Source organism: Eptesicus fuscus, chromosome 2 (genome assembly GCF_027574615.1).
Source record: "Eptesicus fuscus isolate TK198812 chromosome 2, DD_ASM_mEF_20220401, whole genome shotgun sequence".
In the NCBI taxonomy this organism is placed as follows: Eukaryota; Metazoa; Chordata; class Mammalia; order Chiroptera; family Vespertilionidae; genus Eptesicus; species Eptesicus fuscus.
The window spans coordinates 22,827,136-22,846,959 of record NC_072474.1 but is presented as its reverse complement, the minus strand read 5'-3'; the positions used below and the strand labels follow the sequence as shown (position 1 = coordinate 22,846,959).

General features: G+C 35.7%; 1 protein-coding gene across 1 annotated transcript in view; it reads left to right on the top strand.

The window, feature by feature from the left end:
* MALRD1 (MAM and LDL receptor class A domain containing 1) overlaps positions 1-19,824 on the top strand; it is a 640,413-nt gene that overhangs the window by 121,221 nt on the left and 499,368 nt on the right. The window contains exon 15 of the mRNA XM_054724807.1: positions 4,469-4,589. Within this exon, the coding sequence (XP_054580782.1) occupies positions 4,469-4,589 (121 nt within the window). The remainder of the gene's footprint in view (positions 1-4,468; positions 4,590-19,824) is intronic.

Sequence of the window (19,824 nt, the reverse complement as noted above, 5' to 3'; positions counted from 1 at the left end):
AACCTGATTTCTCTAAGTGTATATTAAAAAAATATGGAAATACGCATGAGGATTCTAGCTAGGCTCTACTTCATTCTTCTATCAACAACACATGGAAAAGATGCTATACTTACAAATAGTTAACCTAGCTTTTAAATATTTGAATATTTAAAGTTTATCTTCTTGGAAATAGTCATTTTTGGCACTTTAAATTTAGTGGACTGAATCCTTTAAGGGTGACCTTAGTCATCACCTGGCCCTCAGTTCAAAGTGACTAAACTCTGAACATATTTATACAACATAATCCAATCCAATCCAAATATTGGAAAGGAGAAAGGCATAGACTCTATGACCTCGTATTCCCTTGTAGCCACGAAATTCTGATTCACTGTGGTCCTTTTGATGTCTCGTGTACTAGTAGACATCACAACAGAGTGCAATTTGCTTTGATTTCCTTAGGAAATAAGCACCCCGGTCAGGGAGGGCTTTCATGCTTCCTGGAGGAGCAGGGTTAGGCTTATGTTTATCCCGTAAGAACAGCAAATTAACAAGTGTTCAATGTTCTCTCCATTTCCTGAACAGTTTTTACAGGAAGCATGTAAGTCAAATAGTTAATAGTATTCTTTCCAATATGTTTTAGCTTGTCCTGTTCACATGATATATTCATCTTTTTACACAAATACATTAATTTAATTTAGAATTTCCCCTCTAACTGCTGTTCTTAGTTTTAAAATCTAAAGTTGACACTTTTTCTGAGTACTGGCCATTGATTTTCAGTTGATCTACTTTCTTTGAGTTTCCTATTAAAATATAATTGTGTCATATTTTAGATTTCATTTTAAAATGACCCTTTCGTGAAATTTTCTACAGTGATTGATATCATGTTCACTCTTTATCAGAGTCAGTGATAGAAATCAATAACAATTTCCTGACATTATTTGAGGATTCAGTAAGATTTATAATACAAAGGAGAAGGCTGGACTAGTCTCTGTAAAATTGCTATGTCCTCAGCCTTCTTAATCTAGGGCTTTCTTAAATCTATTTTGCTAGGTAGTTTTGTTCTGCAGCATTTGCTAAAGACTGATTATCTCCTTATTTCATTATAGTGATGCAATATAGCATAATCATTAAATGGCTCCAGTTCCATATTTTTCTTACTAAATGTCTGACCTCCAACCAATTACTTCAACTCTCTAAGCTTCTGTTTCCTTTGCTTTAAAATGAAGGCAAAAATAGCATCATCTTTCACAGGGTTAAGGCAAGTCAACATGCCTGGTGTGTAGAAAGCTCTAAATAAAAGTTAGCTCTTGCTCGTATTATTGATACAACCATCATTCAAAAATTACTATATTTCAATTTCTCTTAATATCTTTCTGCTTTCTCCATTGCCTCTTAGACTTATATTTATTGTCCTTGTTATTCATTTTTAAAACATCAAAGAACCAAAATCTAAATATGCTAGTTGAATGTTTTTTTGGAAAAGCTTCCCTTAGTTTTGTAGGTGTAAAAAGTAATCCCTTGATTATAAACATCATTTACAAATTGTGGTTCCTGGAAGCAAAAACAAGAAATGATTTTGCTCATTCATGGAATAACATAACTAATTAATTAAAACAAATTTCAACAGATCCTGAGAAATAGTTTTAGAAGGGAAAGACATCTACATACGATTTAAAGTTTAAGTTTTCAAATTGCCTTGAAAATCTTATGAAATGAGGTTTTCAATCTTTCTTCATCCATGGTTGAACACTTCTCTGAGCAATCTCTTTTTCACTTACTTATTATTAATAGGTACTGTCTTTTCCAAAGGGAGCTGCATTGGGTTACAAATAAAGACATCAGCTTGGTTAAAACAACCAGTAAAAAATAGGAATAGCCAATATGATTTTGAAATCATCAGATGAGATTTTAATTAATGGTAGATCATATTTTTTATTTCATAGTCCTAAATTTAATTATATGGAAGTTAACAAGAAGAGGTGTAGATCACTTAATGCCATTTTTATTTGTTTTGAAAGTTGTTTTATGCTTACATTTTAATAAGAATATCTAAAAGAGTCTAGTGGTTTCCTTCAGGCAAAATGATAAAACCATATTTTAAAGACTTACCCCATAATTCCACTTCAACTCATCCCAGGGCCCACTCACTCCATTTAAAGAATAGGATCATGCATCTCTCTAGGAGAACAGAAAATTGCCTATATATTCTGTATTTTATCCAGCTTGTCTTTGGGCAGTGTAGGACTTCAAATATGGTCATCAACAAATGCTTATCTAATAAGTTTGAAGAATTAAGCATCTATATTTTAATTGACTTCAACCAGAATGTATTATGATAATGAATAAAATGAAAATTCTTTCAAAATTAAAGGTTTCCAAAATAAATTACAATAACTTAATGGTGTTAACCATAAAATATTTCACAATTGCAATACCTGTATTTCATTTGTTAAAATTTTTCTTTAAAACCTGTTATTATTTCCTGCCTCTTGGATGAAGGCCAAATTTCTCAGTTGGCTAAGACTATACAGAAACCAGTTTTAATCAGAATTTTAAAAATTATATACATCTTATTATAAAGTATCAAACATTTTACACTCCTGACCACAATCACCTCCTATCATATTCTTTATCTTGAGTTAACTACAGACACTAGTTTATTTTTACTTCTATATCCTTTCTATGTATGTACTATGATGTACGTACCATGTATATCTAGAAACACATTGTGTGTTTTTAGCCTAATAGTATTATTACTGGCAATATGGGCTCTTGGTTATTAACTTTTCACAGGAAAGAGTTCACGATAAGTCCAGGTGATTTTGAGAGCACATTTATTAAAGCTGGGGAGAGAGAAACAAAGAAAAGGCTTAAGACAGAAGAGGCAATATTACATCAGTAGGAGTGAGCTAAGAGAGCTGCCTTGCCTCTTTGGAAAGAAAGTCACAGGGGAGAAGTGTGGCAGCTGGGCTGTGTGGACTCAGGAAACAAATTACAGGGGCAAAATAAGGGCCCTTGGAGAAAGAAAGCAAAGATGCGTTCCTTAGGAAAGAAGCGGGGAAAGAGGAAAGCATGCTTTAAGAGAGAGAGTGCACACTAAATCCTTGGTATTAAGGGTTTTTATTTGTTTTCTAAAGGCAGGAATTTTAGGGGAGTTCTTAGGGAAGGAACTCAATAGAATATTCATAGTTTTCCAGGTGTGCCCTTTCAGGGTCCTGGTGTCTACTGGTTGGCACCAGAGCAAGTGGTCATCAGTCATCGCAGCTAGTCCTGATGTCAGCCATGGCTCTCTTCATCTGATTTTGTTGCTTTTCTGGGCCTGGAGCTGAAACACAAATGAGGCCTAGATGTTATCTCCAGTATAACCAAAACTCTCTCTGTAGCCAATAGACCTGGGACTTTGTTCCTAAGATTATTTGATGCTGATCAGAACCTTATTGTCCTGAGGGCTTACTACTTTAGCCAATGATCCTGCAAGGGAGAAGGAAGCAGGTGAGGCAGGATGCTGGATAGGGCCAGTTTGAGTTAGCCATCTGTCTCAGTTTCTCCATTCTACTTGCCAATAAATTTTTCTAGCTTCTTACTATCCTGACTCAGTATCATAGTATAACTTTTTTTGTAATTTATTTTTTTTATGCAGAAGCACATATTGAAGGTCTTTCCATATTAGCACATAGAGATAGATTAATGTTAACTGGCATAATAACCCATGGTTTATATCACCATTAATTTATTGACTCACATTTGAATTACTCATTCATTTGTTATCAAAACCAGCATTGAAATAAATATTCCTGCACAGGCCTTCATGTGTATGCCTAGGAATGTCTCTCTAGCATAAAGGCTGAAAAGTAGGATTAATTTTTGTAGTCTATGCAATTTTTCTTTTATTTTTTTATTAAGATTGTAGAATAACAACAGAATAATGTGAGTGATTAACAAGAAGAAAATTAATTATATCAATCATTATTCAGTGTTAGAATAAATTAAACTTAAATAGATGCTTTGGCATATGAATATTACTAATCACTGTATAGGGTTATAGATTGTATGCTTTACCTTACTATGTAAATTATGTATATGTATACATACTACATATAAGTATTTAAATATTCTGATATGAAAATGAATCATTGTTTCCAGCAGACACATTACAAATGAATTTATATCTCAGTTAAATTGAGTTGTAAACCACACAGTTGATTATCCCAAAGAGATCATTTTAAATACATATGACTTTTAATAGCTCTAATGGGAAGGCAATCCTTCAGTACTGATGAATGTTACAACTTTTAATTGAAACAAGGTTACCTAAAGTATTAAGATTACATAAAATGTTGTCAAAGCAGTTGTGACTATTAAATTATAACTTGAATGTTCTGGTCAAAATAATTTTCTAAAATTAGATAGATGCAAATGAGCTTCTCTCTACACAAAGACATTTGTTTTTATGGTATATTTTTAATAATTTGTCTTTCTGTAATTATAGTTAATTTTAGAAGCTACTGTTTTATCATCAAATGCTTCCGTTGCCCTAGATGACATCAGTATATCCGAGGGATGTGAAATTTCATATATGTCACTGCCAGGTACCAGCATAGTAAACAAAGGTAAGTTTATCTTATGGTCATTGCAATTTTAAACTTTGGAATAACTAGTTCTTGATATCTACACTAATAAAAGAGTAAGATGTAAATTGACCATACCTTTGCAATGCCCACCAGCCAATCAGGAGTGAGTATGCAAATTAACCCAACAAAGATGGTGGGTTAATTTGCATATGCAGGCATTGAGCGGCCGGGGGCGGGGCAGGACGCTTGCATCATCGCCATGGTGACGACACAGGTGTTCCGCACCACCCCAGCCGCTCCGGGTCTCTGGGCAGTGTGGGAAGGCAGAAAGGCAGCTCCAGGCCGGGGTGAGAAGGCTGCTCCAGCAGGAGTGAAGGCGGTGCCAGCAGCCAGGGGAAGGAAGGCCCATTCTTGCACAAATCTTCATGCATTGGGCCTTTAGTCAAAATATAAAATACATTAGAGTTCTTCAGTAATATAACTCACTAATACTTAATGCCAGATGTGGGTTAAATCACATGTCCTTGAAAACTAAAACATATATATTTTAATTTTATTTTTTAAAATATGTTTTTATTGATTGAGAGAGAGAGAGAGAGTGTGAGAGAGATAAACATCAACCAGTTGCCTCTTGAATACACCCCTCCAGGGGATCGAGCCCACAACCTGGGTATGTGCCCTGATTGGGAATCATACCAGTGATGTTCAGTGCACAGGACAATGCTCAACTAACTGAACCATAGGCTAGGGCTATTTATTTATTTTTATTTTTTAAATTAAATTTATTGGGGTGACATTGATTAATAGCATTATATAAGTTTCAAGTATGTAGTTCTACAATACACCAACTGCATATTGCACTGTATGCTCACCACCTTCCATCACCATATATTTGACCCACTTTACCCTTTTCCACCTCCTCCGACCTCCCTTCCCTCTAGTAATCACTATAGTGTTGTCTGTGTTTATAAGTTTTTTGTTTGTTTGTTTTATTTGTTCATTTGTTTCTTTCTGTTTTATATCACACATATGAGAGAAATCATATGGTTTCTTGTCTTTCTCTATCTGACTTATTTTGCTTAGTATAATGCTCTCAAGATCCATCCATATTGTCAACAATTGGCAATATTTCATCCTTTCTTATGGCTAAGTAGTATTCCATTGTAAATATTTATCACATCTTCTTTAACCCATCATCCATTGAATGACACTTAGGTTATTTATATGTCTTGGCTACTGTGAATAATGCTGCAATGAACATAGGCATACATATAGCTTCAGGAATAAATGTTTCCAGAGTTTCAGGTGGTTACCTAGCAGTGGGATTGCTGAGTCATATGGTAGTTCTAGTATTCATTTTTTGAACAACCTCCGAACTGTTTTCCAAAATGGCTGTACCAATTTAGATTCTCACCAGCAGTACATGAGTTTTCCTTTTTCTCCACATCATTTCCAACAGTTGTTATATCTTGTCTTATTGATAATAGCACTTCTAACATGTGTGAGGGATATCTCATTGTAGTTTTGATTTGCATTTGCTTTATAGCCAGTGAGGTTGAGCATCTTTTCATATATCTGTTGACCATTTGTATGTTTTCTTCAGAAAAGTGTCTGTTTCAGATCCTTTGTCCATTTTTTAATTTGATTGTTTGGGATTTTTTTATTGTTGTTGTTGAGTTGTATGGGTTCTTTATATATTTTAGATATTAGCCCCTTATTGGAGGTATTGCTTGCAAATATTTTCTCCTATTCAGTTAGTTGCCTTTTTGTTTTGTTGATAATTTCTTGCACTGTGCAGAAGGCTTTAATTTTATACAAAATATATATTTTAAAAAAAGTAAAACTATGGTATGTCAAAATCTATACTTCAGTCTATCTTCCAATGATATTCTAAACTTTAAGCTAAAATTGTCACATATAGGTATTTCAATTTTAAAAATTATGAAAGAATTTTAATTATTTTGCTTGTTTTAAAGCACATCTATAAAAATAATTTCTATTTTAATTTTGTTTGGCAATTAAATTTAATATATAATAAAATTCATGTTTCAGAATCACTTAGGATTAAAAAAAATATTGTTTGGAAAAGTGACTTAAGGCTAGCCAAAAATTTAAATCTTATCCTAATTCTCTGTGTAAATTCAAAACATAATATCTATTATATATAAAAGGCTAACATGCTAATTGTCCATCGGGTAGGGACATCATATAGCAACGCCCATCTTCCTTTCCCTAGCAACGACTAGCCTCCTTGCATTTTCTTCAGCCCAGGAACATGACTTGCTTTATAGTCAGGTGCAAACATTTCATGCTTTAACTAAATGTCTGTGAAGCGTTTTCCCATGCCTCATCTCATTTGATTCTCACAGAAGTCCTGGAGTAGGTAGATAGGAGACTCGGTGGAATTCTATTTTCTTTTCATTAGCCAAAAATACAACCTGGGCATGTGCCCTTGACCAGAATCGAACCCAGGACCCTCCTGTTCACAGGCTGATGTTCTATCCACTGAGCCAAACGTGACCCGATTGAAAAGAAGTAAGAAATGGTGAACCTTGAAAATGACTTCAGGTTTTCTCTGCACAGAATATAGTCAAACACTGCCGCAGTTAAATATTTTACTCTTTGTTCTCCCTGCATGATCTACAGTAATAATCTGCTTTGTGTTGATATTTACTGCTATGTTGCTGACAATTACCTTAAAGAGAAGTTGGGGTGCTTCCCTGGGCTGGAAAAAGTTAGCTAAATCAGAAAGCAGGTCTTATTAAGCAAGTTTATTCTATATCTATAAAAGGCTAAGTTGACTTGCACATGCTCGATACATATAAAGCTCTCGCTGGCGCAAATTGCATGTGTGTATTTCCATCTGTCATTGTTGATCTTGAATTTGGTTGACACTTCTATTATATAGAAAGGGAGAATAGTGATATTAAAATATTTCTTCTAATTAATTTTCTTTCAATGTGCATGAATTCGTGCACAGGGCCACTAGTTTTTACATACTAGATGGAGTTTGGCTAATTCTTTGACTAAATACTTTATAGAGAGTTTAAATTAAGGAAATATGATAATAAAATGGATTTTTTAAATAGTCAAATAGGCATTTTTGAAAGTCAAGTAGGCAGTTTTGAAAGTCTAATCATTATTTATTTATTTACTTATATTTTTAAAAAATATCTTTTTATTGATTTCAGAGAGGAAGGGAGAGGGAGATAGAGAGATAAAAACATTAATGATGAGAGAGAATCATTTATCGGCTGCCTCCTGCACACCCCATACTAGGAATCAAGCCCACAACCTGGGCATGTGCCCTTGACCAGAATCGAACCCAGGATCCTCCTATCCACAGGCTGATGTTCTATCCACTGAGCCAAACCAGCTAGTGCAGAAAGTCTAACCATTATTTAAGTCCTGCAAGTACATTGAAACACATATATTGTGTCTGCAGTTACTTTGTGATTCTAACACTAATTGATGTTTCCCTCTGGCCACTCCTACTCCTGGGTCAATTAATAAATGGGCAGTATTAAAAATGTTGCCTGAACACTGCCACTCTTCATTTTTCTTTATCTGTACACATGAAAAATATTTGCATGTGGAAATCAGACACATCATATACTCTGATGTTATGTTTCCTTACCCAACATAGTGAGTGAGAAACTCGCATTCCTTATAGGAGGTAAATGTACTAAACAAGGATGACATAGGAGAAACAGTTCTGAATTGAGAATTAGATTAAAGAACTTTTAGTTGAAAGATCTCTATTAAAGACATCTTTCATTGGAGAGATTGTATATATAATTATATGGGCTAACTTTATATTGTGTTAACATGTAATTAGTCGGAATGTATGTCCTGGGCTTATAATAAATCTTTTAAAGCTCTGTGGAGTAGTAGAAAGGCATTAAAGTTGGCATTGAAGAAGATGTAATTGGAGGCAAAGGTGTGGCTAAATATTTTAAATTATCACTAAAATTAACCTTATCAGAAATCTCAGAGGATTTGATTTCAATTACAGATAATTCTTTTTGTAAATGAACTCAAAACTCATATGTGCTTCAATTTGAATATCAGCCCAGTTTGTTAAAGCATAATTCTAATTAAACCAAAATTATATAAATTATTCCTGAAAGGCCAATGATTTTACAAAAAGAAAAAAAAAACCTACTGTTTTTGCAAAATTTTTCAATACCCAATTATAGGAGCCCCTTATGGGACAGGACTGGAAGGGGAGTTAAAAAGGATGCCAAGTTCCACTGGTAGTGCATTGTATTTGTGGGGCAAAATATCCAGAGATTTACCTTGACCCTGTATTTTATTTTTTGTTTTGGTAATACTCACTTGAGGATATTTTTCCATTGATTTGTAGAGAGATTGGAAGGAAGGGAGGGAAGGAGAGAGAAAATAAAAAGAGAGAGATTGGTTGCCTCCTGCACTGCGTCAGCTTTGAGCCTGCAGCCTGGTTTGAGTCGGCAGCCCAGGTACTGCCCTTAGTCAGGAGTCAAGCTCGTGACCCTTTGGTGTGCAGGCTGTTGCTCTAACCACTGAGCTATGGGCCAGGGCTCAACCCAGTATTTTAATTAAAGCCTTTGAAAGCTTCAGTTGGCATTGCAAATGGCTATAACCCTTTGGGGCAATTCTTAGAATTAGCCTTATGTTTACATTTGAAGCACCAGACACATGATGGGAATAGCAAATTATACTTTGATTTGGCTTTATGTACAGCTTCTTTATCATAAGCATATTTAAAAACTAGTGGTCATGAAACAATTATGTCTACTGTTTATGTGTTGAAGGAGAAGAGAATGTTTTACCCTTTTCATCTCTTAATTTTAAAGGTGGATTTGTGCCACGTGAGGATGCAGGCTGTATTTCATCCAACAAGGTCTGTGATTTTACATCTGTCAGCCCAAAAGGAGCAGATGAAGCCAATTGTGGTGAGTCAGTACTTTAGTTACTTAGTCACTTTTAGTGACTTTTCATCACTGCAGTAGTCAGTTGGCTAAGATTTATGTGTACGTATTCACTCTCTGAATATGAAATGCATACTACTTAAGTGTGTGGTGTTTAATAAAGACAGAATTGAGACCTCTTAAAACTAAAATGACTTGCAGTTGAACCTCAGAGAGAAGGAAGGAGAGGGGAGGTAAGAGAGCAAGCAAAGGATTTACATGCATGCATATAAGCATAACCTATGAACATAGACAGTAGGGGGGTGAGGGCATGTGCTGGGGTGTGGGAACGGCTAGGGGGAGGTCAATGAGGTGAAAAGGAGACATATATAATACTTTAAACATTAAAGAATTAAATAAAAAGAAAAGAAAAGAAAGCAAACCAGGTTAGTTTTAAAGCAGTAGAAATGAATGAAGACACCTTTTCTGTTGTGCTGTGTTTGAATATAAAATTTGAAATAAATGCAAAAATGAATTCAAAAGACAAGAACAAGAGTCTATTATAAATATTCATTGATTAAATTCTTTTTTCTATTGTAAGAATGCTTACTTTTATTGTAAACAGTTGCCATTCCAGTGCTACGTAATGCAGAGGAAAACATAATGCTTAAGTATATTCTTTCAAACTACAGTGCATCAATAAATAAATTGGTCTTAAAACTATAGACCATAGCTATTTCTATATATTATTAAATCTTTCAGCGTTTCTTTTAACTTTCTCCTTTTCAAAGCTGTGTTTCCATTCTTTCTGTATTATGCTGATGTTGCTCTAGAGCAGGGGTCCTCAAACTTTTTAAACAGGAGGCCAGTTCACTGTCCCTCAGACTGTTGGAGGGCCGGACTATAGTTTTAAAAAAAACTATGAACAAATTCCTTTGCACACTGCACATATCTTATTTTGAAGTAAAAAAACAAAATGGCAAAAAACACCTGCATGTGGCCTGCGGGCCATAGTTTGAGGACGCCTGCTCTAGAGGAATCCTACCATTCCTGGAAAATTAATAAAGAAGAAAAAGAAGGGGGGGGGGTGTTAGTGGATAAGCTTTTGCAAAAGTATTTATATAACTACTATTGAAGACAATGAGAATGAATAAGAGGTAGTTTTCAGTTAAGAAATGGGGGGCATGGACATATTTATAAGGCATGGTGGAGCGCAGAGTTGGAGAGACTTTCAGCAATTCATGCAGAACATAGATAGGAATCATGATAAAAATGAAGGCCATTGGTGAGTTTTGATACACTGGCAAGGTAGCCATGCTTTGACTCACCATAAGCCTTTATTGTCTTAATGTCTACTCTGTATCAAGAGATTCATTAAAGAATAAGGTGAGTCTGTTAGGAAAGAACTACTTTAGCAGTGTCTAGTAGTGTTTCATTATAGTGTAATATGACTACAACAAAAGTGTAAACAGTGTGCAATTTTAACTCTAAGGAGTTGAAGAATTGTATTATATGGAAGGTAGATACTTTCTCAGCCAGGATTTCTTAAAATGTTTTCTTGCTTTGTCAGAAGAGTCATCTATTGACAAGTCAGCCAGGGATGGGTCAATAGGTCTAAGTCTGTCTCTGACATACATTAAAACTGCTACCAAATATACATGGTTTAGGAATTTTATCTACATAAACTCTTTGAATCATGAACAATCTAAGAGGTAGGCACTATTATTATCCTCATTTTACACACTTTCTCATCAGTTAGTGTCCATTCAGGAGACAGAAACCACATGAGAAATTTGAACGGTGAAGATTTAATATAAAGAATTATTATTAGTAAAAAGTAGTTAACTACAAAAAGGGAACAATATAAAGGAAAAGAGTAACAAACGTGGGGAGAAGCTTCTACATCTGGGGCTGAGATGGTGAATCCAAGGAAAGAATACATTTGGATAAGTATACTCTACCTACATCCCAACACTGGGATTTAGACTTTTTTGTAGAGGGTATGACTGGGAACCCTGGAATGTGGGGAAATCCGCTGGGATGCTGTGGGCTGGATTTGGTTCATAGCCAATGGGCCAAGGCAAGGGAGAAATTCTCCACCAGGATGCCTGAAAAATTAATTGAAGGGTCACTTTACATTGTTGGCAGTTATAGGGCAAGAGGGGAAAAAAGTACTATGGAAGAAAAAATAAAGTTCCTTCTATTATGGTACCCATCTTGTGCTCTGTACTGAAAAGCCTAACATTGTGCAAACTAATCAAAAGAGAAATGTTTATAGGGTCAAGCTCCAGTATCTCAAAGCAGGGCAAAGAAGAGTACTTTAGGAGCTGAGATACAATTTATAATAATCTATATTATAAAAGGCCTGTGGCCGTAACGCTATAACGACCAATGACTGGACTCACCAGGAGGTGCATTGATGGGTCCCACAGCGGCGGCAGGCGGGACTCTGGGTCTCACGCGGTTTCGCATGCTGGGCCTCTAGTAAAAGCATAATATGCTAATTAGCCCAGATGTCCTTCTGAATTAAGCCGGCGCTTCGAGGGAAGCCCAGTTCCCAGGTGCCTGCTGGAGGCTGGATCGAAGCCTGAGACCCGGGTGCCAGAGGGAAGCTGGTGCCGGCAGCCAGGGAAAGGAAGGAAGGCCTACTTTTGCACGAATTTTATGCATCGGGCCTCCAGTACATTTATAACTAGCATTCTTCCTCATTAGTGGAATCCCATTTTCAATGCAGGCCATGTGCCTCACAAACCTATATTCTTACACACATATTATTAGTCTTTTTATCCTTTCAAGGTCATCATTAAATTAAGAATGATACTTGCCAGAAATGAAGAGTTGCCCTTATGACCAGTTTGAGCAATAGGAAGTTTGAAGCCAGATATAAAAAATTCACTTTTGTAAAGGGATGGAAAAAAGTTTTCCAGGCAAATGGAAATGAAAAAAAAGCTGGGGTTGCAATACTTATATCTGACAAATTAGATCTCAAAGTGAAGGACATAACAAGAGATAATGAAGGCCACTTCATAATACTAAAGGGAGAAATCCAACAAGAAGAAATAACTCTGGTAAACATATATGCACCCAATACAGGAGCACCAAGATACATTAAAAAACTCCTGGAAGATATCAAAGGAGAGATTGACAGTAATACAATCATAGTAGGAGACTTCAATACCCCACTATCACCATTGGACAAATCCTCTAAACAAAAAATCAGCAAAGAAACATCAATCCTAAATGACTCACTAGAACAGATGGAATTAATCGACATCTTCAGAACATTTCACCCCAAAGCCACAGAATATACATTCTTCTCAAGTGCACATGGGTCATTTTCAAAGATAGACCATATGTTAGGACATAGGCAAAGTCTCTCCAAATTCAAGAAGATAGAAATCATATCAAGTATCTTCTCAGATCACAGTGGCATAAAACTGGAAATCAACTACAATAAAAACAACCCAAAGAAATCAAACACTTGGAGACTAAACAGCATGTTATTAAACCATGACTGGGTTACCAAAGACATCAAGGAAGAAATAAAAAACATCATGGCAACAAACGACAATGAAAACACAACAATCCAAAATCTATGGGACACAATGAAAGCAGTCCTGAGAGGGAAGTTCATAGCTCTACAAGCCTACTTCAAAAAACAAGAAACAATGGTAATAAATTACCTAACCCAACAACTCAAAGAGTTAGAGAGAGAGCAACAAGATAAGCCCAGTGTAAGCAGAAGGAAAGAAATAATAAAGATCAGAGCGGAGATAAACGACATAGAGACCAAAGAAACAATACAAAAGATCAACAAAACCAAGAGCTGGTTCTTTGAAAGGATAAACAAGATTGATGGACCTCTAGCCAGGCTCACCAAGAAGCAAAGAGAGAGGACCCAAATAAACAAAATCAGAAATGAAAGAGGTGAAATAACAACAGACCCCGACGAAATACAAAGGATTGTTACAAAATACTACGAACAACTCTATTCCAACAAACTGGACAACCTAGAGGAAATCGACATATTCCTAGAAAAATACAACCTTCCAAAACTCAATCAGGAAGATTCTAAACAGCTCAACATGCCAGTAACTATGGAAGAAATTGAAGCAGTCATCAAAAAGCTTCCGGCAAACAAAAGCCCGGGGCCAGATGGCTTCACAGGAGAGTTTTATCAAACTTTCAAGGAAGAACTAAAACCTATCCTCCTCAGACTATTCCAAAAAATTCAAGAGGAAGGAACACTTCCAGGCTCCTTCTATGAAGCCAGCATCACCCTAATACCAAAACCAGATAAAGACAACTCAATGAAAGAGAATTACAGGCCAATATCCCTCATGAACATTGATGCCAAAATCCTCAACAAAATTCTAGCACATCGGCTCCAGCAGTACATCAGAAAGATCATACACCATGACCAAGTAGGATTTATTCCAGGAATGCAAGGATGGTACAATATCCGCAAATCAATAAACGTGATACATCACATAAACAAATTGAGAGATAAAAATCACATAGTCATATCAATAGATGCAGAAAAAGCATTTGACAAAATCCAACACCCTTTCTTGATAAAAACTCTCAACAAGATGGGAATAGAAGGCTCATACCTCAACATAATAAAAGCTATTTATGATAAACCCACAGCAAACATCATACTCAATGGGCAAAAACTAAAACCATTTCCCCTAAGAACAGGAACAAGACAGGGATGCCCACTCTCACCACTTCTATTTGACATAGTACTGGAAGTATTAGCTATCGCAATTAGGCAAGAAGAAGAAATAAGAGGCATCCAAATTGGAAAAGAAGAAGTGAAGCTGTCCTTATTTGCAGATGACATGATATTGTACATAAAAAACCCAAAAGATTCCATCAAAAAACTAATAGACTTAATAAATGAATTCGGCAATGTAGCGGGATACAAAATTAACGCCAAGAAATCTATGGCTTTTCTATACACCAATAATGAACTTACAGAAAGAGAGACTAAAAAAGCAATCCCATTTACCATCGCACCAAAAAAATTAAGATACCTAGGAATAAACTTAACTAAGGAGGTAAAAGACCTATACGCAGAAAACTACAGGACACTGAAAAAAGAGATAGAGGAAGACGTAAACAGATGGAAGAACATACCATGTTCCTGGATTGGTAGAATCAACATCATTAAAATGTCCATACTACCCAAAGCAATCTACAGATTCAATGCACTCCCCATCAAAATACCAACAGCATATTTCACAGACCTAGAAAGAACTCTCCAAAAATTCATCTGGAATAAAAAAAGACCCCGACTAGCCTCAGCAATCCTCAGAAAGAAGAATAAAGTAGGTGGGATCTCAATACCAGATTTCAAGCTGTATTACAAAGCCACTGTTCTCAAAACAGCCTGGTACTGGCACAAGAACAGACATATTGATCAATGGAACAGAATAGAGAACCCAGATATCGACCCAAACCACTATGCTCAATTAATATTTGACAAAGGAGGCATGAACATACAATGGAGTCAAGACAGTCTCTTCAATAAATGGTGTTGGGAAAACTGGACAGATACATGCAAAAAAATGAAACTAGATCACCAACTTACACCATACACAAAAATAAACTCAAAATGGATACAGGACTTAAACATAAGACGGGAAACCATAAAAATACTAGAGGAATCCACAGGCAACAAAATCTCAGACATATGCCACAAGAACTTCTTCACTGACACTGCCCCTAGGGCAATGGAAGCTAAAGAGAAAATTAACAAATGGGACTACATCAAAATAAAAAGCTTTTTTACAGCAAAAGAAACCATCAACAAAACAACAAGAAAGCCCACTGCATGGGAAAACATATTTGCAAATGCTATCACTGATAAAGGTTTAATCTCCAACATCTACAGGCAGCTTATGCAACTCAATAAGAGGAAGATAAATGATCCAATAAAAAAATGGGCAACAGACCTAAACAGAATATTTTCAAAAGAAGACAGAAGGAAGGCCAAGAGACACATGAAAACATGTTCAAAGTCACTTATTATCCGAGAGATGCAAATCAAAACAACAATGAGGTACCATCTCACACCTGTCAGAATGGCTATCATCAACAAATCAACAAACAACAAGTGTTGGCGAGGATGCGGAGAAAAAGGAACCCTCGTGCACTGCTGGTGGGAATGCAGACTGGTGCAGCCACTGTGGAGAACAGTATGGAGTTTCCTCAAAAAACTGAAAATGGAACTCCCATTTGACCCAGTAATCCCACTCCTGGGAATATATCCGAAGAAACTAGAAAAACCAATCAGAAAGGATATATGCACCCCTATGTTCATAGCAGCACAATTTACAATAGCTAAGATTTGGAAACAGCCTAGGTGCCCGTCAGCAGATGAGTGGATCGGAAAACTGTGGTACATCTACACAATGGAATACTACGCTGCCATAAAAAAGAAGGAATTCTCATCATTTGCAGCAACCTGGATGGAATTGGAGAACATTATGCTAAGTGAAATAAGCCAGTCAATGAAAGAAAAATACCACATGATCTCACTCATTTAGGGATAGTAAAGAACATTATAAAGTGGTGAACAAAAAGATAGATACAGAGACAGTAAAGCATCAAACAGACTTTCAAAGTACAGGGGGAAAGTTTGGGAAAGGTGGGGGAGTTATGAAATCAAACGAAGGACTTGTATGCATGCATATAAGCATAAACAATGGACGCAAAACTCTGGGGGGGGGAGGGCATGTGTGGGTGTGGGGTGGGGGGGGTAATAGTAAGATATGTACACATATAATACCTCAATAAAAATATTAAAAAAAAAATAAAATAAAATAAATAAATAAAAAAAAAAAATTCACTTTTGGAGGTGAACTCATGCTCTTACTTAGGTCCCTAAGAGATCAAATAATAACTTAGTTAATTCTATATAGAAGTTTAAACAATTAATGTCCTTAAAAATAACAACAAAACTGAATCCATTCTCTTTAGTAATTATTTCCTTAATCACATTACATTTCATAAATCTGATTGTACTGAATTGCCTTCAATTCCTGTAGGATGTTTCATGGAATTAAAAGATTATTTTCTAGACATGAACAGAAGATGAAGATCACTATTTGGCAATGGGCCCATGACCACAGTGAACTGAGTTAAAAATTGGCAAATAAACTCCAATTCTCTAGAGTCTTTATTTTCATTTCTTTGCCTGCTTTTTTTTTTTTTTTTGCAGAGCTAATTCTATCCTGGGAATCTGTTTACTCATAGAAATGCTAATTCTTCATCCCATTTTTATGAACCTATGCATTAAAGAGTCTGGCAGTGAGTAGAGATGAGATAAAGGCACAGTGAAAAATTTAGAGGAGTAAGGATAAGAGTCTTTTGTCTCTTTGCAGCAAAAAGGAGAGAAGGAAGTAGATGGATTTTAAGCTGAGCATCTAGCCTTGAACTAACCAGCATATCAATTTCCCCATAGAGAACTTAATTGCTTGAAAAAACAGATGTTTTCTGTAAGCTGAAAAAGACAATACCACCCACAGGATTTCTATTCATAAATAATAAATCCTCCTTAAAAAGAACATTAATATTCCAGAATATTAAATATTTAATATTTTGATGCAATTTATTATAATTTTCTCATTTTTATGAACATTGCTAACCCAACTTGATTTCTTTTTCTTTTAGATAAGAGTGATTATGGCCTGCCACAGAACAGTTATTAAATGTACTGAGAAATAGGTTTTCAGTGCCTCTGAAATATCTTCAAACCTTTTAGTAAAAAAACACACTAGTATATTTTAACCAATTTTGGTAAAAGAAATTTTAAAAAGTTATTGGATTAAAAAAAAAAGTTTGGGATGCCTGGAGATTTTGTCATTTTGTAGAATGTTGAAAACCTTGGATGATTTTGTGATAGGCCATTAGACAGACCTGAGCAGAGCTAGGGATATGGGCCAGGTATGGAAGGTCACCAGGGGAAGAGCCCAGGTGCCTAGCAAAGAGCAAAACTGGGAAAAGAAGGACTTCACCCCAGTGTAACCTTTCTTCTATTAGCATACCGCCATTAGCATGTGGTTTAGACCTCACTGTTCAGGCAGTTCAGACTCTCCTCTGACCTTTTCTCCCCTGGCATGCTGCTAGTCATGTGGGTTGCACCTCCAGGACAAGGAGGTTTTGACCCCCTATCAGATACATCTAAGCCTCAGTTGTGTTGAAGCTCCAGGCCCAGAAAAGGAGCAAGGCCAGGTGGGGTGATGCCACTGGTGACATTAGGACCAGCTGCATTGATTAATGATCCTCTACTCTGGCACCGACCAATCAGTAGAGGCCAGGACCCTGAAAGGACACACCTGGAGGGCTGATAAATATCCTATTGAGAGCCTTCCCTGGGAATGTCCCTAAGATCCTGGCTCTTAAAAGCCATTAGGACTTTGAACCCAGTGCTACTCTCTCTATGGAGCACACCCATATCACTCTCCCCACCCCACCCTCGTGCATTTTTCTTGTTTGTCTGTTTCCTAAGCTTCAAGGGTCCTTCTTTTGCCTCTGAAACTTGTTTCCTGAGCCCATATCTTCTGTCACACTTCTACCCCTGTGACTTTCTAAATAAAGGTTCTCTTATAGTTTGAGTCTTGGCTCTGAATTCTTTCTTAGCCAGAACTCAAGTACTAAGGTTGCTGAACCAAGGTTTGGTCTGACTCCACCAGTCTAACACATGGTGCCATTTTTGCTGCTGCCAACAATTTAAGTGAATTTCTATATTCATTTCTGTATTCATTAATTGCAACATAAAACTATGATTATTTAAATTGCAATCTACTTGTACAGGTTTTCAAGGAGTCTCTTCCTCCCTCCTTGCCTCCCTCCCTCCCTCCCCACATCTTTCCTTTCTTTCTTTTTTGGACAGTTAAAAATACCATACACTGATAATGATGTTAAATTAAGTGTCTCCAATATTTATTTATGATAACTGAAGAACCTACATAGCAGGGCAGATATAATATCTCTTAGCAGAACTTTCTTTGTCCTTCAGACCCTAATAGGGTGGGCTGCAGGGTAAAGCGCTGATTTCCATTTGGGCCTGGTAAAAACATATTGGCAAAATTCATGCCAGAGTGATTTTACAATGGGTTTATGTTGTTATTTATGAAGAACTTTGACAAATAATCTATATTTTCACTTAAGAGAATGTTTCAAATTATTTGGGTATGTGAGCTCTCAAATCCAACTTGGCATCAGTAGGACAAAACCTAAGAAAGTTTGGGAACCTGAGAGGGAGACAGAGAGCAGAGTGCCCAGGTATGTTCAAGCAATCTCAGTGTTCTGAAAAGTTTGTTTCCCCTGCTCAGGCTATTTGAAGTCAGTATGCCACTGTCATCACTTTTAAGCACATCTCTTTATTTTTCTTAGCTTAAAAATTTGAATTTGAATTATTTCTTTAGGTTAGGCACTAAAATTGAATTTTTGTTTAAATGGTTATTTAATGACATAGTGCATTTTGCCCTTTTTTATTTTTTATTTTTTGGTCAAAGGGTTATTATGTTAATAATAAGCAGTCATGCCAGCAAAGTAGAAGGGTTCCAGCTACACTGTGCTTGAAGTGCATTTTGAAATTTGCTTTCAGTTCTCTCATGGTCATGAAGATACTGTTCAGAAGGTCCAATTTTTGTAAACAAATATTTAGTTTTCTCAAAGACTAATATAGGTGATACTACTTTATATAGTGTTGCTTTAGTTCTAGGAAGTAACCTTTATACTTGGAAATGAAAATTTCATGTGTCAAATAGTATCAATGATATATATATCTATATATATATCTATATATATATATATCTATATATCTATATATCTATATATCTATATATCTATATATCTATATATATACTATATATATATCTATATATATATATATATATATATATATCTATATATTTTGTTTTAGTCCACACTATGAAATGCAGATGAGAAAGCCAAATCTGTACTTAGTAAAGATATTTTAATATTCTCAAACAACTTTTTTCTGAGCTCTATAATGCGTTTCTATCTAAAAACTGTTTAGTCTGAAATGCATGTGATTTTTTGCTAAAAATAGGCCGAAATGATTTCTTATTTTCTACGTTTCTCTCTGCTTATGGGAAAAACAACATAAGCCAACACTTAGTATTTGAATTCAATAAAGCCTAAGGAAAGATAGGTCACACAGTATAGAAAAAGGAATGTTTTATTATTTTTCTAATTTACTTTTTTCAAACTTAGATGCTGGTTGTATATTTTCTCCAAACTACTGTATCTGCTAGAATCTTTAATGTATAGATTCATAAAAATGGGGTGAAGAATTATCATTTCTATGGCTAAATAGATCTCCAGTATAAAAATAGCTCTGCAAAAGA